The sequence below is a fragment of the Urtica dioica genome, chromosome 12 (genome assembly GCF_054948205.1).
Source record: "Urtica dioica subsp. dioica isolate 48M chromosome 12, U.dioica_male_clone48M_v1_H2, whole genome shotgun sequence".
Classification (NCBI taxonomy): domain Eukaryota; kingdom Viridiplantae; phylum Streptophyta; class Magnoliopsida; order Rosales; family Urticaceae; genus Urtica; species Urtica dioica.
The window spans coordinates 16,579,153-16,597,323 of record NC_142767.1 but is presented as its reverse complement, the minus strand read 5'-3'; the positions used below and the strand labels follow the sequence as shown (position 1 = coordinate 16,597,323).

Below are 18,171 nucleotides of genomic sequence, written 5' to 3'. Positions count from 1 at the left end.
AATATAACCATTTAAAAAAAAAAAAAAAAAAAAGGAATCACCAGGGGGTTCTCAAGAAGACTCCCAGAAAAAATATTTTGACCAATAAATTTTCAAACTTTTTTTTTTATATATATATATATATATACAAACCCACTCTTCTTCAATTTCCAGTCAAAACACTCCAACACACCCACCAAAAAAAAAAATTAGGGCCGTTTTTGTACATAAAAAAAAGGTTAGAAGGTTCAAGCATGGGGTTTTTCACGAAGGAGGAGAAATCGAAGAGATTGGTTAGGGTTTTGAAGACCGTCTTCTTCCTCTTAACCATGCTCGTCTCTCTGCTCATCGTCTCTGCTCCAGTGTTTCTCGTCCTCGCCGACGCTCTCCTTCCTTCTGCGATTCTCTCCGCCGCGATTTCTCGCGCTCCTCCTTCCTCATCGTCGTCTCCGATCGAAACGCTGTCGTTTCACTTCAGAAACTACGATTTCCGATCCTCGCTCATCGATATCCCGCTCATATCGATTCTCAGATCAATCATCATACTCTGTACGTTTATACACACAACCGTGGATTCTCGATTTCTCATACGCGTAAACGAATTTTTTTTTCTTAGTTTTGTTATTTGTTTTTTTTTTTAAGGTGTTTATGGATTTTGCGACGGACCTAGTCTTTCGAGAGGACCGTATTTGGGGATAACGACGGTGTGCTCTGTGTCGTCTCTGGTTTTCGTGTCGTATAAAGCTTCGTACGTGTTTAGTAGTGTTGGTCAAGGAAGGTATTTTAGGGCAACAGAGATGGCTTTGTTCGTCTGCTCTCTTGCTTTGGCCGTTGGACACATCGTCGTCGCGTACAGAACGAGTTGCAGAGAAAGACGAAAGCTTTGGGTCTTCAAAATCGACATTGAAGCTGTGAGTACTTTTTTTTTTTTTTTTTTTTTTTTTTAACTTTCCATTTTTCTTTGATTATTTAATTGGGTGTTGTGTTGTCCGTTTCACGACTTAATTGAAGAATAAGGAAGATTTTAATTTAAGAGAGAAATCAATATTCTTGGTTTTGGTCCCATTCCCATCCCACTGTGATAAATTTACACGAAAGAAGAAGGAAATTTCATTTGTTAATGCGATGTGTGACTGTAAATAGAATTGAAATTTATTGTTCTTCTGGAAGGTCAATTTTGTGTTTAGGGAAATTTCAAAGGATAGTAAAATAAAAATAGATATTTTTTTTTCTTCTGCTTCTAAGAATAGGAGAATATTTTTGTGTTCGAGAGCTATGACTTTGCACATGTTTGTGAAAAAGCTCCGTATTCTCAGTATTAGTGTGAAAATTCCGTAATTTTCGAGTTGTTTGGATTCCATTCCATCCGAATTTATTAGATATTAAAGAGATCATGTTGCAAGTTCAAACTTCTACTATAAGTTTTAATTACAATATAATATGTATATATTATGTAAAGTGTGGAATTTCTTTAGAGTAATTAATATAGAATAGATATGGTAGTATGCGAATATATATCTTAACTTTCACTTAATTGAAGATTTGAAATATACCATACCCTTTTTAAGTTCAAAGTTTTTGGTATGACTCTCTGCTGTCAAATGAACCAATTTTGAATAATATGTCAAGGAATATATGATGCCAAGAAAACGGCAACTTGTTGTTGGATTATTTTGACCGATACCATTTGAAAACTGTGCCCACATATTGTCTCCGCTTAATAATATATTTTAATTCTCCTCGTTCAATCAGAAATTCAGAATCTTCTCTAATTCATATATATTCATAATCATGTGGTTGGGTTTCCCACTAGACTAGACTCTATTGAGGTTAAATTTTATATTCCTTTCAAACGACAGGGATTTGATCTAGGAATACCCAAAAATAAAAATAAAAAATTCCCATAAGCTCGTTTTGTTTAATCTTGCTCAATGAATTTATTTTATTTTATATTTTATGTATGCAGGTTTCAGCTTGCAAGAATGGGTTTCCTAGGTCGACAGGCTTCTCAAAGAAAAAAGAGCAAAGTAACAAAACCAAATTTTTTGTTCCACTAATTTCACCACCAGCTAAACAATCTTCTCAATTTGGCCTTTGAAAGTCTTGGGTTTTCAGGTAAAAGCTCTATCTATTCTAAATTAAATATCATATCTTTATTTATTGTTTTAGTGCCTGGTTGATTGACATCACCCATGTGGTCACTCACTCGCGACCAAGTGGCTCAGAATGTGACTCATTATTGACTCAGCAACACATCATCATCAGAATTGAATTGTAATGAAAAACGTTTTTCTGTTTGTCTCTCTGCAGATTTTTTTTTTCAAGAAGGAAAAATCGGCAAAACTGAAGACTGGAATGTACAGCAAACACTTACAGACAACAACAGACAAATGAACCTCATAACCACTTGAGACATGCTTTATGTATGTTCTGTGAATTGTGGTTGTGTAGCGTTATAGAGGCTTTCTTTTATTTTTATTTTTATACCCAACCAAAATGTACAGTACAGTTACACTTCTATAGAGCAAAAAAAACTAGTTAGAGAAATTTTGAACTATATCATGGTGTGTGTGTGCGAAAATGTATTATTAATACCAAGCACTCTGATGCTAAATCATGAATTTGGATTAATATTAGCCATACGTTTAAGTTTCATCCCTAGCTTCAACGGAGAATGATCAACGTAGAGAAATAGTCGGCAAATATGTGGGATCCACAGTCCAAAATGAACATCACTTTTCAATGGGAAAATATCAAGAGTATCTCGTATTTAATCGAAATGCGAGATTTATTCCCTTTATTTTTAGAAATATCAGACATATCCTTTCAGTTTAATATAAATAACATATACATCTCCTAAAAAAATGTTATATTATAAATATCACAATTTTTCGTTTATTTTTACAAAAAAATAATTTGAACTCTTCAAAATACCCTAATGGAATAATTTTTTATTTTCTATTCTATATAAAAAAAATTAAATTAAAAAATTTCTTTATAAAAAGTTAAGGATTTTTTTTATAAAGATAGATTTTGATTTTTTTTAATAAAATAGTAAATAAATATTTCTATTAAGGGTGTTTTTTGGAGTTTAAATTATTTTTTGTAAAAAATAAACGAAAACGGTGATATTTGTAATATAACATTTTTTAAGGGAGGCATGTGTCATTTATATTAAACTGAATGGATATGTCATATATTTCTAAAAATAAAGGGGATAAATTTCGCATTTCGATTAAACACGATGGATACTATTGATATTTTTCCATTTTCAATTGACAAAATAAGCGAAGGGAAGGGAAAAGAAAAAGTGAACATTATTCACATAGCTTTTTCACGTAGGTAGTTAATTAATAGTGAAAACGACATCGAACCAAACGTCGTACAGTATTTTTTTTTTTTCCTCTCATAATGGTGTATTAAATAGCTGAAGAAGAAAAAGTCATCTGGTATGACTTCTGAAAGATTCATGTAGAACTAGAAGCAGTTTCCGATTTGGCAAATTAAATTTTTAGGCACAGTTATTTGATCCCTTTGTCAAACTTGGCATGTTTCTGTTCCATTCCTAATCACTATAATTTTCCTTTCCGTTTGTTTGTGAGGAGGAAAAAAAAAAATCTGCAAAAAAATAAAGATAAATAAGTATGGCCTTTTAACGGTTCACCATGCTCTGTAACTGCTTATACAACTTTCCCATACTCTCGAGTCGCTCTGTCCATTAAAATAAAAATGATTGGAAAATGTGTACCAAGTTTTCTACTTGCTCCTTATTTAGTGCTTTTCTTTTTCATGTTTTCAAAAATTTTGTATTCGGGGAGAAAGAAAGTGTGCAATCACGTGTTTTGTAGGACAATAATTCATATTTTTCAAAACACACTAATGAATGATAAATTGTATATGGTTCAATTTTGAAGCCCAATCCCTGTATTGTGACGTAATTATTTTGATACAAAGAAACTTCGTCACAGCCAAATGTTTGACTGTATGCGGAAAAAAATGTTTAGTGGCTGCAATGAAGGTCCCTAAAATGTTTTTATTATAATTTGACAATTTAGGAAGATGTGTGATATATGTCAAAGTCTTTGCTACAGTTCCGTGAAAAATGTTTTGGTTAACACGGTTTTGATACCAGATTTGCTTTATTAAATGAATGACAAGGATGTATATTAAATAGTATGAACGAGCCGAGGAGTATTTGAATGCATCCATTTGGCTCATTAAAAAAAAAAAAAAAAATCGAGTTCGAGCTCAAGCTCAAATTTCATAAAACTTGAAAACTTGGAGATCGAATTTTAACCTTGTTCCTCTAGAGGTCAAGTTGAACTTGTATAGTTTAAAGCTAGTTAGAATTTTTTTATCGAGCTATTGAGCTCGAGCTCATTCAGAACTCACAAAATCATTTAAAATTTATTACAATAAAATTATTTAAGAGCTCAAACTTAAATATACTCGTTTGGAACTCAAGATTTAATTAATTTTGAGACTTTTTTAGTAAATCAACATAAATTGCATTAATATGACAAATCACCCTCATTATTTTGGTACATCTAAAGAGGATTATCAACCATAGTTACAAAAAACATAGAGCACATTTATCTAGTTCGTGGACTGACATGTCGCGGGATGAAGGATATATGGAGATTTTCAAGGTACCCATGAAACTCCATAATCTCCTCCACGAGCAAATCCATCTTTGTCATCTGTTTATTCTCTGCTTGATGACCAATACCTCCTGGAGACAGTCCGATTGGATTTAAACCCTACTCAACTGGAACTCTACCCCAATTCTAGAGACCAAAATCTATGGCCTTTGCTTCCACCTCTACTGGATTCAAAGGTTGGTTGAAGGCAATTATTGCAGAGGCAAGTAACCTACCTTTGTTAACCGGAATAACCATGGTGTATCTGTCCAGGGGTACTAAGTGCATGTTGCTTCGTTCTTAATGAGGTTTTTTGCTTGTTACTAAGCTAAAAATCCCGGAGGTAGGCCGTAGTCCACTCCACATTTTCCTCACCTTTCTATCTTCTCTTCCCCATAACCCATTTATTGACATGGGTCAATGTTTTTCAAGTGATGGTAAGAAAGAACTAAAAGTCAATCAGTTCGATTTCTTTGGGTTTGAGCCCCTTCTAATTGCCATGGATTTTTCATGTCTCACTTACCCTAGGACCGTGCATAATCCCCGCCGCCTTCTAAAATTTATCCGCCTCTCGACAGCCCCAAAGTATGTAGAAGCAAGTCTTCGGCCCCTATCCGCTCCCCAAACATTGGTCATTGGCTATAATATTTTGCCTCCAAAAGTTTGCATGTGCGTGAATCCAATTTCTACACATTTTTCAAACAAAATAGTTTTTCCTTAAGAGGGATCTTAGCTTTCCACATAACCGACAACCATCTTGTTTCCATTTTAAAGCTAGACAAAATTGCATCCTCTTTATAGTCCTGGGCCATGTAATACTCGATCTTCACACAATTCTTCATCAATCATGTAATGCCATACAAGTATGTCCTCCGAAAGGAGCTACCGCATAGGATAGTTATGATTCGATCTGCATCAACTAGTGAGAATATTGTGTGGATCCATTCAGAGTCCCACACACCATTTGGTTGCTTAAGCTATGCTACCTTCATGTCGGGAGGCAACAACAGTGGCTCGTTGATGTTGAATACCTTAGGTATCATAATCCACTTGTCATCGATAATTTCATCTTGTTCTCTGTCGCCGATAAGCCTCCAAGGTATCGGAGGAGGCACCAAGATTTCTTTGCAAGAATGACTTGGCTGAAGAGAAGATCCCGATTTTCCATTCTCGAATCTTGCTCCAAACCTTTTCTAGTACAAACGCAAATGACTCTTTCTTTTTCCTACTTAACAATTTGGGAAGCTCCAAGTAGGTGTCAAGATTATCTGTTGTATTCGCTTTCAAGAGATTGGCGAGTATTTTTCAATATCATCATTCGTTCGGAGCATAATTTGATTATGGACTTATCATAGTTTGCTATTTGATTGTAGGCTAGCTCATACCCGTCTAGGCATCTCATAATTGACGTCACATTTTGCACATTTGCTTGGAAGAATACTAGTCTTTGTTGGAAAATAGAATGTGATACACTCGAAAGACTGAATATGACTCCGAAACACCCCTTTTAGTCTTATCCTTCTTTAAAACAACCGAAAGGCTTTCATAACAAAACTTGAAGAAAAATAGAAACGATAGGTCACCTTGACAGAGACCTCTTTAAGTGATCGATGCCACTAACTTCCCGTAAGGTTGAAGGTATAAACATACATGTCATGCAAAGCATAATCTTCGAGATCCATTGATCGTCGAACTCAAGATTTTTTATAACCGCCTCGAAATAGTTCTAATCCACTCTACCAATAATAAGATTTTTCCATGTGGAGCTTTATTGCGGCGTGGTTACCGTTCTTGAACCGATTGGATTTCATAGGGTGAATACAAATATCCCATATTAAAATTAAATTTATATCTAATTATATATATGGGGCAACAAAAAAGTGGCGGTCTATATAAACGACATCGGTCATTCAGACGTGAAAGGACGTCGTAGATTCTGCAACTATAGTCTTCCCTGAACACAAAAAAAGAAAAAAAGAAAAAAAAAAACACGAAACCAGGGTTTTTTTAAAAAAAAAAGTATCAAGGACTCTCACTCTCAGCTTTGGCCGTAGAGCGCGAAAATGAGGTTCAACTTCGACTTGACGGACCCAAAATCCGACGAAGCACCGTCCTCGACGCCCCAAAAAGACATCGAATGGCTTCCCCTGAAGAACCACCCCGTCTTTTCCACTGCCGCCGCCAAAAATCCCCATTCCGGTTCCGTACGTTCCCCGAGAAACCTCATTGCTTGGGACGGCGATTCTCGGCTCTATTTCTGGGACTCAGACGACCTCAGCCTTCGCCGGATCTCCGTCCGCCTCGGAGATCCTGAACCGACCTCAGTTCTTGCCTCTTCGCTTTCTAAGGTGAACTCTCTCTCTCTCTCTCTCTCTCTCTCTCTCTTAAAGTTTCGCTTTATCTCTCTGGTGTTTGGTTGCCGATTAAGTGTTAGAAAGACAACGAGTGAGGTAAGTATGGATGATGTTTTCTCGTAAATTTGCAATGATTGTCTTAGTTGAGTAGATTTTGGCTGTGGAGAAAGTGAAGGAAAATAGAATGAGTGAGATACAATGATATTCGCATACAATTTGTTTTTTTTTTTAAGCCCAAGAAAAATTTGTATGCTTGAACATGAACTTGTATTGAATTTGAGTTTCTGACCCTCTATAACTTCCATTTACTGAATTTCGTTTTCATAGGTCTTTGGTTGCCGAGAAAGTGAGACAAAATACACAACCGATCTGAAATTTTTGTTACATGCTCTTACTTTTAATCGCCTCATTCAATAACTCTTGTAACTCAGTAGGTATTGCGACCCGATGTGGAGATAAAGTTTGAAGTACTCAGAATTTCAATTAATAGGAACGGGTCGGCGATGTTGCTCGCTGGCTCAGATTCTCAGTGTGTGATGTATCTCTATGGATGTTCTTCTTCCAAAGAGAATGCCACAATTTGCAGGTATGGGAAACTTTTATGCGTTGTAGAATCCAATCCTTTAGCGTATTGATTTATTAATTATGCAACTTTTTAGCGATCTATCGAATTCCTAAATAATGGAAGATTGAGTTTTATCATATGAAAATTTGTCATGAAGTATCATATAGTAGAATTTATAGTTTTTCTTGGAGGGTTGGGAAGAATATTATCAACGTCACAATCGTTACACTACACTTTGCAGGACTGTTTATGTTGGCTCACAAATATATTCCGAGGTCGGCAGCGCAATTCGCGTTCTTCAGGCTTTGTGGCACCCTTACAGCGACACTCATCTGGGAGTTCTATCTTCGGATTCGGTTTTCAGGTATATCAATTTATTCTTTGGGATTTTTGGTTATTGTGTGGCATGTCGGTACACTGAACACATTGGTGACATAAGTAGCTATATTTTGGGTTCGAACGGAGAGAAACTGCTAAAAATGGATGGTTGGAATAATATTTACACGGAAGTTTTAAGTAAGAACATCGGAAAGGCATACAGAGCATATTATGCTTGGAAAAAAAAATTCCGACTTTTAATACATTATGATATCAGTTCTCGATACCAATCGCAATTTCAGCGGAGTCTAGTTGAGTTGGTTCATAATGGGGAAAGTGGCTGGCTACATGCTAACCTGTGCGCTTCAGTTAGCTTTTTATCTATTGATTAGTGTGAAGTCATGATGCGGATTTCGTTAACATATCGTGTTTGGCATTGTTTTGTAGGATATTTGATTTGTCTGCAGATATTGTCCAACCAGAGCAAGAGTACTATCTACAGCCCGCAGAACGTGGACGACACAGAAAGGCAACATCAATTTGCCCTGTTGATTTCTCGTTTGGTGGTGACCACTTGTGGGATAGGTTTACTGTAAGTATCATTTGTCTGAGTCAAATTGACTAATGACTATATTTCTTTCTGCTGTTTTATATTTTTTTTCTTTCTTTCCCTTTTAAGGTCAACTTACAAGATTATGTAGTTCCTTGTCATTATGATTATCATTTGATAGTACATTTTTTTTGTCGAATTGATTAATGAGCATATTACTTTGTCATGTTTCGTATTTTTTCTTTCTTTCCTTTTTAGGGTATAACTTACAAGATTATGTAATTGCATTTCATTATGATTATCTCTTTTTCATTTGTCACAACCTTTTGTTTATCTTATGGCCTTGCTGATTGTCATGTTGAGATCCTTTTGCACCTGTAAATGATGGAGGTTATTAAGTCTTCTTATTATCTTTGGAAATGTCCATGTAGATTAATAAACTTTAAATTGTTGATGACTTACTTCGCAACATTGTACAGGTCTTTATTTTATTCACTGATGGTTCAGTTTACATCCTCTGTCCGGTTGTTCCTTTTGGAAGGTATTTATCCCCTCATTTGTGCCTTTCTCATTTCTAAAAAAGATTTCTATGATCATACAGATTAACATATTTTGACAAATAATATTCATAATTCTGTTAATCCTATCATGTGATAATAAAGTTTTATGCTTCTAATTGTTTTGCGTATATGAAATCTGGCATATAGAGGAGTTCGACCTGTTATTAGCTGCATAATTAGATCAAGTTTCTTTATGTTATACACGTCCCGCTAAACTGTGTGTGCTGATATGCTTTCTGTTGCAACAGCGTCTACAAATGGGAGTCTATAATGGAGATGTACAGCGATGCTCACACATTTGGCCTCAACTCAACGAATTCAGTCGCAGTTAACAATTCTAGTCTGGCAATTTCTTGGTTGGAAGGAACATTTCCAGATTTAATGAGTGAAAAGTCAGAGGGCATAGACCTCTCTGCTTTAAGAGCTCGTCCTCATGCTTTATTTGATGCATCACTTTCTTTGCAGGTATAGATAGTGTGTGTTCATGATTGAATTCCTATGCTTGCTTCCATACTCTTCAACTGAAGCATTTAATGCATATGATCCAGGGTCCTTTAAAAAAAGTGTGCCATGGCAACGATGAAGACTTAGCCATTCGCGGCGCAGAGTGTGAAGGCCGTGCAGTCAGTTTCATGTATAACACGGTCAGCAAAGACTCGATATTGGTGACTGCCTGGAGTGGCGGGCAGTTGCAAATCGATGCCTTGGCCGATGAAATCCAGCCGGTCTGGAGCGTTGGTAGTCCGCCACGTGTCCGTGTCAACTCGCACGATGTTATCCACGGTTTGGCCATGATTTGCGAGTCAATCCCCGACGGTCGTTCCGTCACGACACCAGACGATAACACCGTCTGGTTAGGGCACACGCCTCCTTTGTTGGGACTTGCAATCGTAGATCTGGCTCTTCCGAAGAACCCAGAAGGCGGTTCTCTCATCGCACTGTTCTCCGATCCCTTGATGCCCGAAAGGATATATTCGCTTCACGATGGAGGTATAGATTCCGTTGTGTTGCATTTTCTCCCGTTCACGAGCCAGTCAAGTGGGAAAAACGGGGCCGGAAGGACTCCGTCTGTGCATCCTGTTTTGAGCACGTGCCCGGGCGAAACCTCGTCTCCGTCGCCACTTTGCGGGTTTGTGTCGCTCTCGGATTCGTTCGGGTATTCGTGGATTGTGGGCGTCACGGGCTCGCGAGAGTGTTTTGTGTTGGAGATGAAAACGTGGGACCTTTTGCTTCCGGTGCACGTTGACGGGGAAAGCAAGCCCAGCGGGTCGGAAGACCATAATGAGAGAGATTTGCCGGATATTATTAGTAAAGAACTCCTTGGCGGACCTAAGGTGGTTCTCTTACCTCAGGCTTCTTCGAATCTTCGCTCCGTTGCCGCTGATTCTATCGAAGGCCGTTCGACGCTTCATCAGTACTTCAAGCTTTTCCATGAAAATTATGTGGAATACGCACATAAGGTTAGTAAAAGTACTAGAAGCGTGTTCACTATTTCTCTTCTTTTTTTTTTTTTTTTTTTTCCTCCAAGCACGGTAGTCTTTATAGGTCTCTTTTTAATCCTAGCATATCCATGAAACATGTTTTCTAGTTTGAAAATTGTTCAACAATCGCCCTAGATGTTTAAATACAAGGATGATAGCTGAAGTTGATAAAAGTAAGCTATTCCAATTGCCCAAAGTGCAGAAATCTTATGCAACATGTTAACTTGATGATGATAGTTACAACAAAGTAACTGTATGTGAATGATAGTAGTTACAATAACTTGATGTTATGAGACAGACGATCTTCAAACTTGCCTTTAAGGCTACTTTTAGTTTTAGTTTCTTCCCGCTTTTATTCACCTATCTTTTCCTCGTCGCCTGGACTTTCCACGTATGTTACTTGCCAAACCCAGTGAATCAACTTGCTATCAAGATTCAATTGGTACGAGTTTCGGTAATCGATGATGGTAGTGAGCTGATATATTTTTCTATGATAAATTTTCAATGTTTTACACAATTTCTTTATCTTTTCTTTATAATTAGGTTTACTTCGAACTCAAGCACCACGGGGCTCAGTTGAAGAGAATTATCGATGACCAACATGCCCGTTTAGACGAGGCACAAGATAAGATTTTGAAAGTTGAGAAAAAGCAGTCGACTTTGGAGGATCGAATTGGTCAGGCAATTGAGCACCACGGTTTTCTGGAAGAGCGGATGAACCGCTTGCGAAACTTGCCAGGGGCCCACAAGAAACCACTGTCTAAAGCCGAACGGGATTTCAAGTCTGAGCTTGGTAATCAATCATACGTATTCTACAACTATACCAAACCTGTTTACTTATATATATCTCGTGAAGTTAATCAATCCTTGGGGAAGGATAAATCCATACACGATTTCATTTTTTTCTTTTTCTGAAATTTCTCGTGTAAGATTCTTAACATCACCGGCATTTTATGTGCGCAGATCAGTTTAGAGGAGTTGAAATCGATGCTCTGCGTACTTCAATATCTTCTTTGACCGCGAGGTTGAAAAAGCATACACAATCTCCCAACAGCAAAACATCGAGCCAACAAAAGGCGATTGCAGCGAGGAAAAGTCGCGCCCAAGATTCCCAAATTTCCCACCTGAAATCCTCACTTCAGAAGCTCTCTCTCATCAACAGTGACAACTCTAACAAGGTCAACCTTCTCGAGTCCGCACTGAACAACCGAGAAACAAGAAGATGACACCCACTTCTAGTATGGAGTGCATAAACGAGATTCGGTTGAAGCTGCTCTGCATCGGAGCTCAAACACGATGATATTTCGGGTCTATTTTTGTTTATGGACAAGAACCCGAATCCGTATGAAGTGGTTGGATCATAAGTAGTTAGCTTATTTATCCAAGTGGTTGGATCATAAGTAGTTAGCTTATTTATCTTGTTTATGTTGTATGAATATTTGCGCTCTGTTTGTTATGCTCTTTATTCCCTAGTACTACATCATGTGATTCGAAAGGGAACACTATGTTAATCGCTGAAATATACATTTAAATAGATTTACACATGGCGTTCATAATTACACAAACCAGTGTCTCTAGAATCATGTGCCTATCATTATATCTTCCTGCACAAGAAAGCGGCACAAGATTCTACTTTTACCAAACACCCCGAAACAGCTCAAAGCACAGGTAAGAAAGAAAATAATAAATTAATATACACATTGATTGATTAATTAGTTAATTGATTAAAGAAGAGCTATTAGTTTTATTCCATGGGATACGAAACATCAAGATTACAGCTGAGCTAACATTTTTCCTGCTTTCCATTTTAAATTCTCTCTTTCGCTCAAAGTGTTTCAGGTCTCTTGCTCTTTACCCGGGCAAATCGGATTCCTGCGCTTCACAATGATCGGGTATTTCTTCTGAGTCCTTGTGGTTGGAAAGAACACAAGCTTGTCCTCTTCCGCCGGAATCCAACTGCCAGATCATCACAAAAAAAAAAAAAAAAAAAACTCAGCAATTTACCCCGAAAAAAAAAGAGAGAAAAAATAAAATAAAATTGGGTTTTCGGTTACCTGTAACCGGTCGTTAAATGGTGAAGGAAAACCGAGAGTTCGACTCTGGCGAGCTCATAGCCGGGGCACAGCCTTGGACCGCCTCCGAACGGAGTGAACACATTCGCAGAACCGCTCGTTCCTCCTGAGTTGTTCTGTCAAAATAAGCCCACCAAAAATTAAATTTTTAAGATAAAAAAATGGAATAAAGATGAATGAATTTGGTTTGATTTATAATTCATTATAATTTACCTGCCATCTCCAAGGGTTAAAAGTGCGAGCGTCCTTAAAGTGTTCTTGCTCCAAATGCACAGCCCGAAACGATGCGAAAACCTTCCATCCTTTTGGGATTGTGTAACCTGTGAATTTCCATTTGGTTCAAAGTTTTGTTCTTCATATTCCATAAATTTGTATAAAGTATGTAAATCTTACCTTTGATGCTAATATCTGTCATAGCTCGCCTGAAAACTCCACTAATTATGTTTGCAACACGCAGGGTCTCATTAACCACCTGAATTTCAAGTATAACAAGAAAAATAAATAACGAGGTATATTCAACGAAGAATCATAGTGAAGCTGAGTTATTTAATTACTGTTTTCTTAAAAATAAAAAATAAGAGTCAAAAGATCACTATACATAAATACTTACACACTGAGTGAAGGGCATTGACTTGTAATCACTCCATTCTAGTGGCTCCATTGAGTCCCTCTTTTTAGCTCGAATTTGATCATGTTCCTCCTGTGAACCAAGCAAAAATAAATTACAAATTATAACAACAAATTTGGTGTTTTCACTTTAGACGTAAAAGCTAATTTGAGATACTTAAAAAATCATACAAAATAAAAAATAATCCTCGCTATTTTAAGAACTAGTGATTCAATTATGTGCACGTTTTTTTTATCACAAAAAAATGAAATGCAAAAATAGGGTCATCCAAAAAAAAATAAAAAAATACATGGGCCTTGACAGCCCATTATTTGAACAGTGGACCATATCCCATGTGAGGCCTTAACAAAAAATGGTCCCACATAACCAAAAGCTTGATTGATTAAAAAATAAAGGAACTTATCACCAAGAAAAAAGAAATCATACTTTCTATTTTTCTTCTCATAACCTTTATATATTCATTTATTTATTTATTCCTATCACTAAAGTAAGACACCAATACCCTTTTTTTGAAAGAACACTAATACTGCATCACAAAATACCCATTTTTGTCAATATATGACAACCTTGTAGTTGTAAATAAATTGTAATATTTTACCACAACATGTTTATGACATAATAATTATTTTCAAACAGGCTAACAATCTGAGCCACTCCCAACCGTTGGATCTATTATCCGACCTAGAAATCATAACCACACGATTCCCAACCACCCGTGGGCTCTGACTCAGGGGTGCTTCAGTCATTTCAACAACGTAAAAAAAAAAGCAAAAAGTGTGAAAAAAAAGTCTAAGGTGTAAGAAAGAAAGAGGAAACAGAGACAGCTTTAAGGAAAGCGTGCAGTTTCGAAATAAGAAGAAAAGAGTTACAGAGGACAGGCATTATATTGTCCGTTGGTTTTCTCACACAACACCAAAACAAAACAATATTAATAAATAATAATAATAATAATAAAACCTTTACTGTACTTTGACTTTCCTGCTCTGTACTTTCCTATTTACTTTTTCTGTTTTTGCTCTATTCCTACACCACTTTTGACCACCTTACCATAGAATTCTTAGGCCAATAGATCGATTGACGTATAACAAAACGGAAACATTTTCTTAAAATTTTATTTTATAGAAGTTAAATAAAAAAAACAGATGCTTTTTAAAGCATTTACACATGCGTATGTATGAATCGATACCAACTTCACAAGGTCACATTTTTCTATGAGGAACACAAAAGCGTATAATATATAGTGTTTGCTTCTTGTAAACCTACTGAGTGACCACATTATGACATCACTTGAATTAAATGAGAGGCAAAGAAGGGAAATAATAAAGAGGGCGAAAAGGAAAAGAAATGATGTTGCATGTGCACGAACGTGGAACATCAATAAGTAGGGTTTGTTTTTTTCTCTTCTTTTGGTTCCTTTAAACTCATATGTCAAATACCTATTTTATATACGGCCGAGAATTTTTAGATAACGAAAATGAGGTTCCTAAGGAACCCTAACATGATGGTGGGTCTATATATCACACTATAAACAAATTATTTAAAAATAAATAAACGAGTAAATATATCATTTTCCCTTATCAATAATAATGATAATAATAATAATAATAATAATAATAATTATAATTATAAAAATGAACTATCACAATTCACAATTGAATTAATTTTTTTTAAATGTCACTAGATTATTTCTTCCTATTTATTTTTAATTAATGGTCCATATTCGTTCGTTAGTCATAGGTATTGTAAATCGACAATTACAATAAAAATAAAGAAATTAAACCACTTTTTCCCTCATAATAGAAAACGTGAATTAAATTTACCTTGAGTTGAGCAAGAGCAAGAGGTGTCTCGGTGAGGAATTTGACTGCGAGAGTCATGATCGTTGAAGTCGTCTCGTAGCCAGCGACGAGCAAAGCCAACAAAAAGTCAACAATTTGTTCGTCGGAGAATCCATCGTTTCCCGCCAAAAGAGCACCCAACATGTCGTTTTTCACCTCTCCGGACTCGCTCTCTTTCCTTCTTTGCCTCACTATCAACCCCAACGCTTCAGCCACTTTTTTCCTCGCCTATAAAACAAGATCAAATAATCAAACTCTACTACTTAACATGTGTGACGTATTGTAGTCCAGTAAAATAAAAGGTAATTTTTTTTACTTTGATTGCTCGGCAGTAAGTGGTGGAAAAGAGAGGGAAAGGAACGGTAAAAAAGCCTTCAATGACTAAAAGGTACTCTTTCCTCAGTGACTCGGTCCACTCTCCCGGATCAAAGCTCATGAGCTGTTTCACGGCTAGCTCAAATGTTATCTTTACCACAAAAAAACAAAAAAAAAATATTAATCACCAAACCATAGAATAAATTAATAGAGTTTGATTTGAAGGGAAGGGAAGGGAAAAGAAAAAGGAAAGGAATAATAATTGATGGAGAAAGGAGAATAACATGATTATTATACCCGTGTTGAGTTGTTGTGAATATGATATTACATAAGATATAATATACAGTTTAGTGTAATAATTTAATAGCTTGAGATGGATATATATGCATCAATGTCGTAACATGGTAATTATGCATGTATTTATGCCACCCACTCGCACCGCCGTGGAGTCTGACTCACCAACAATTCCTTTATTTATTACACAACACCACCCAAATCCAACAATATCTATATATATCAACAAAATACTAACATTGACTAATCCACACACACAGACACATCATTGTTAACAAATAAAATATTTAAATCCAGGCCAAGGGGAAATAAAATGAAGAAGATTAACACTAAAAAAAACTCGATCAAAACAGCAATGTAGAATATATATATATATATATATATATATATATATATATATATATTTATATTTTGTCACATCAACTCGCTACGTGTATAATTGTCGTTATATATTATTTAAATATATAAAAAAAAATAAACGAATAACTTTTGGATATAAATTATTAGTAACAAACGATTCTCGATTTTTTTTTCTCTCTCTTATACTCTTTATCATTACAAAACAAAACTACTTCTGAAATCAAAGGTTAGAATATCTTAAGTCTTCTTACTTAGAAGTAAGAACTAAACCGGCCCCCATCTAGTAAATAAATTTATTTTTAGTTTTATATATAAAACATGATTTTTTTTATATCACTTGCTAACATCTCGCCCACTATATATATATATTCTTAAAAAAAAAAACCTTCCAAGTGTAATGGTAACGTTATATAATAGAATGTCAACATATGCTCTTAATCATTGAGAAAGAGAAATTCAAAAAAAAAAAAACACGACTAGTTAGAAATATATATATTATACATGCTGTTTCATCCGATGATCGAGAGTAAAACTATTACAAAAAAAAAATTAGTTAGAAATATATATTACACATGACTAGAACAAGATTATACTAAAAACTATTACCCAAAAAAAAATGGTATTCCCTCTTTCATCCGATAACGACTCAAGAATAATAATTTTTTCAATAATATTTGTGATAAAGGCAAGAGAGAGAGAGAGAGAGAGAGAGAGAGAGAGAGTGTATTTTTTTCATCCGTTTACTTGCAATCAACTCAAGAATAGTAATTTTCTGAGTAACATGTAACACTATTGTTGTGAAGTTGTGATAAACTAACAAACTTTATATAAAATAGAGAGAGGGAATGACCTTTTTGGCCTCGTCCATGAGAAACACAGGAAGTCCGTTATGAGAGGGCCAAGAGAGAAGAGTGAGGCGAATAAGTCGGTCAATATCAGGAAGAAGATGAGTCCGAATGATGGCCGAGTTGGCGAAAGAGGTTGTGAGAGAATGCATGCGTTTGTGGAGCGAACCAGTCATGAGAAGCAGAGAGTGTTTTCCGAGCAGGTTCGAAATCGACGCCGGGTAGCTCGACTCGAACAGCTTCCCTTCGTTCTGGAGTATGAACCTGTTCGTCTCCGCCTCCGCCGAGAACACCGTCGGCTCTCCGAACACGTGCGTCGTGAAGATCGTCCCGAACTTGGCGATTCTCTCGTCGATGAACGGTTCTGGATTCTCCGTCTTGTACGCCGCGATCAGTTGCAGGGTCTCTCCGATGATCGGGAGTCCCATGCTTCCCGGAGGAAGCTTTCGGGTTCTTCTCCGCCGCCGGATCATTATTCCCAGCGCGGCCAACGACACTATTGTTGTCAACAGTATTGTTGCCGTGTCTATCGTCATTTTTGTGGTTTCTCAGAGAGAGAGAGAGAGGTGTTTATGTGTGTGTATATGTGTATGTATATGTGTGTATATATATTGTTTATATGAGAGAGAGAGAGAGAGCACACGAGGGAGGATCTGGGTGAGAATCTGATGGAGAGAGAGGACGGGAAAATTAATGTCGGATATTTTCGTATCTGACAAGTTTTATTTTATTTTATTTTTTTATATATTTTTTTGGTTGAGTTCTAGTTGAAAACTTGAAATGAGTTTTGTTTTGTTTCTTTTTTTTCCTTTCTTTCTGTTTTTCTCTCTGAAGATAAAGACTTGTGAGTGATGTGGGTTTGGAAAGGGAGAGCTTGTTAGCGTTTGTGAGAAAAGTGAATCTGTGAGAGTTTGAGGGGTTTTGAGCCGTTGGATTGGAGCGGATTTGGACAATCTAATCTGATCCAATGTATGTGCTTAGCATTATTAGTATGGATGGAATTTTATTAGGAGGTTAGTTAATGGAGTGTATTTTATTAGAGAGACTTGTCACATTTTCACTTATTGGCGTTTAGTTAGTTTGGTAGCTAAGAGAATAAGGATGATGACGAACACTGTTAGAGAGAGGATATTAATCTTATTTTTTTTATAAAAGGAAACTTTGTCGGATATTAATCTTGTTAAGTAAGAAATCAGCATGTATGTGTGTACTAATAAAAATACAATTTATTTATTAGAAACATTGACTACATATATGAGTATGACCTTGTCACGGTTGCTTCATTAAAGAAAAAGAAAAACAAAGAATTAGACTTCTCATTCAGACATATTTATTATAGAATGATTAAACAGTTCCATTGCATTAAAATATG

The 18,171-nt window shown here is 36.1% G+C and overlaps 2 protein-coding genes and 1 pseudogene across 4 annotated transcripts; 2 read left to right on the top strand and 1 right to left on the bottom strand.

Moving 5' to 3' along the window:
* On the top strand, positions 1-2,088 carry LOC149379637 (uncharacterized; annotated as a pseudogene). The gene is made up of 3 exons (XR_016294289.1): positions 1-528; positions 622-890; positions 1,946-2,088. The product of XR_016294289.1 is annotated as an uncharacterized LOC149379637 (transcript).
* A 4,528-nt stretch (positions 2,089-6,616) lies between these two features.
* On the top strand, positions 6,617-11,927 carry MOS7 (nuclear pore complex protein-like protein). 2 transcript variants are annotated; one of them, XM_089602381.1, is made up of 9 exons: positions 6,617-6,967; positions 7,408-7,559; positions 7,780-7,902; positions 8,304-8,448; positions 8,886-8,947; positions 9,215-9,431; positions 9,515-10,426; positions 10,991-11,240; positions 11,411-11,927. In XM_089602381.1, the coding sequence occupies exons 1-9, from the start codon at positions 6,683-6,685 to the stop codon at positions 11,671-11,673; spliced, it is 2,409 nt and encodes an 802-aa protein (XP_089458507.1). In that variant the 5' UTR covers positions 6,617-6,682; the 3' UTR covers positions 11,674-11,927. The 2 variants fall into 2 exon arrangements, with proteins under 2 accessions (XP_089458507.1, XP_089458508.1); XM_089602382.1 differs by having other exon boundaries at positions 6,855-6,967; positions 7,405-7,559.
* Positions 11,928-11,954: 27 nt separating this feature from the next.
* Positions 11,955-17,643, bottom strand: CPD (Cytochrome P450 superfamily protein). The gene is made up of 8 exons (XM_089602383.1): positions 16,805-17,643; positions 15,302-15,451; positions 14,968-15,213; positions 13,130-13,219; positions 12,913-12,991; positions 12,733-12,839; positions 12,502-12,635; positions 11,955-12,403 (listed from the first exon to the last, which is right to left on the bottom strand). The coding sequence occupies exons 1-8, from the start codon at positions 17,333-17,335 to the stop codon at positions 12,283-12,285; spliced, it is 1,458 nt and encodes a 485-aa protein (XP_089458509.1). The 5' UTR covers positions 17,336-17,643; the 3' UTR covers positions 11,955-12,282.
* Between the last annotated feature and the right edge of the window lie 528 nt (positions 17,644-18,171).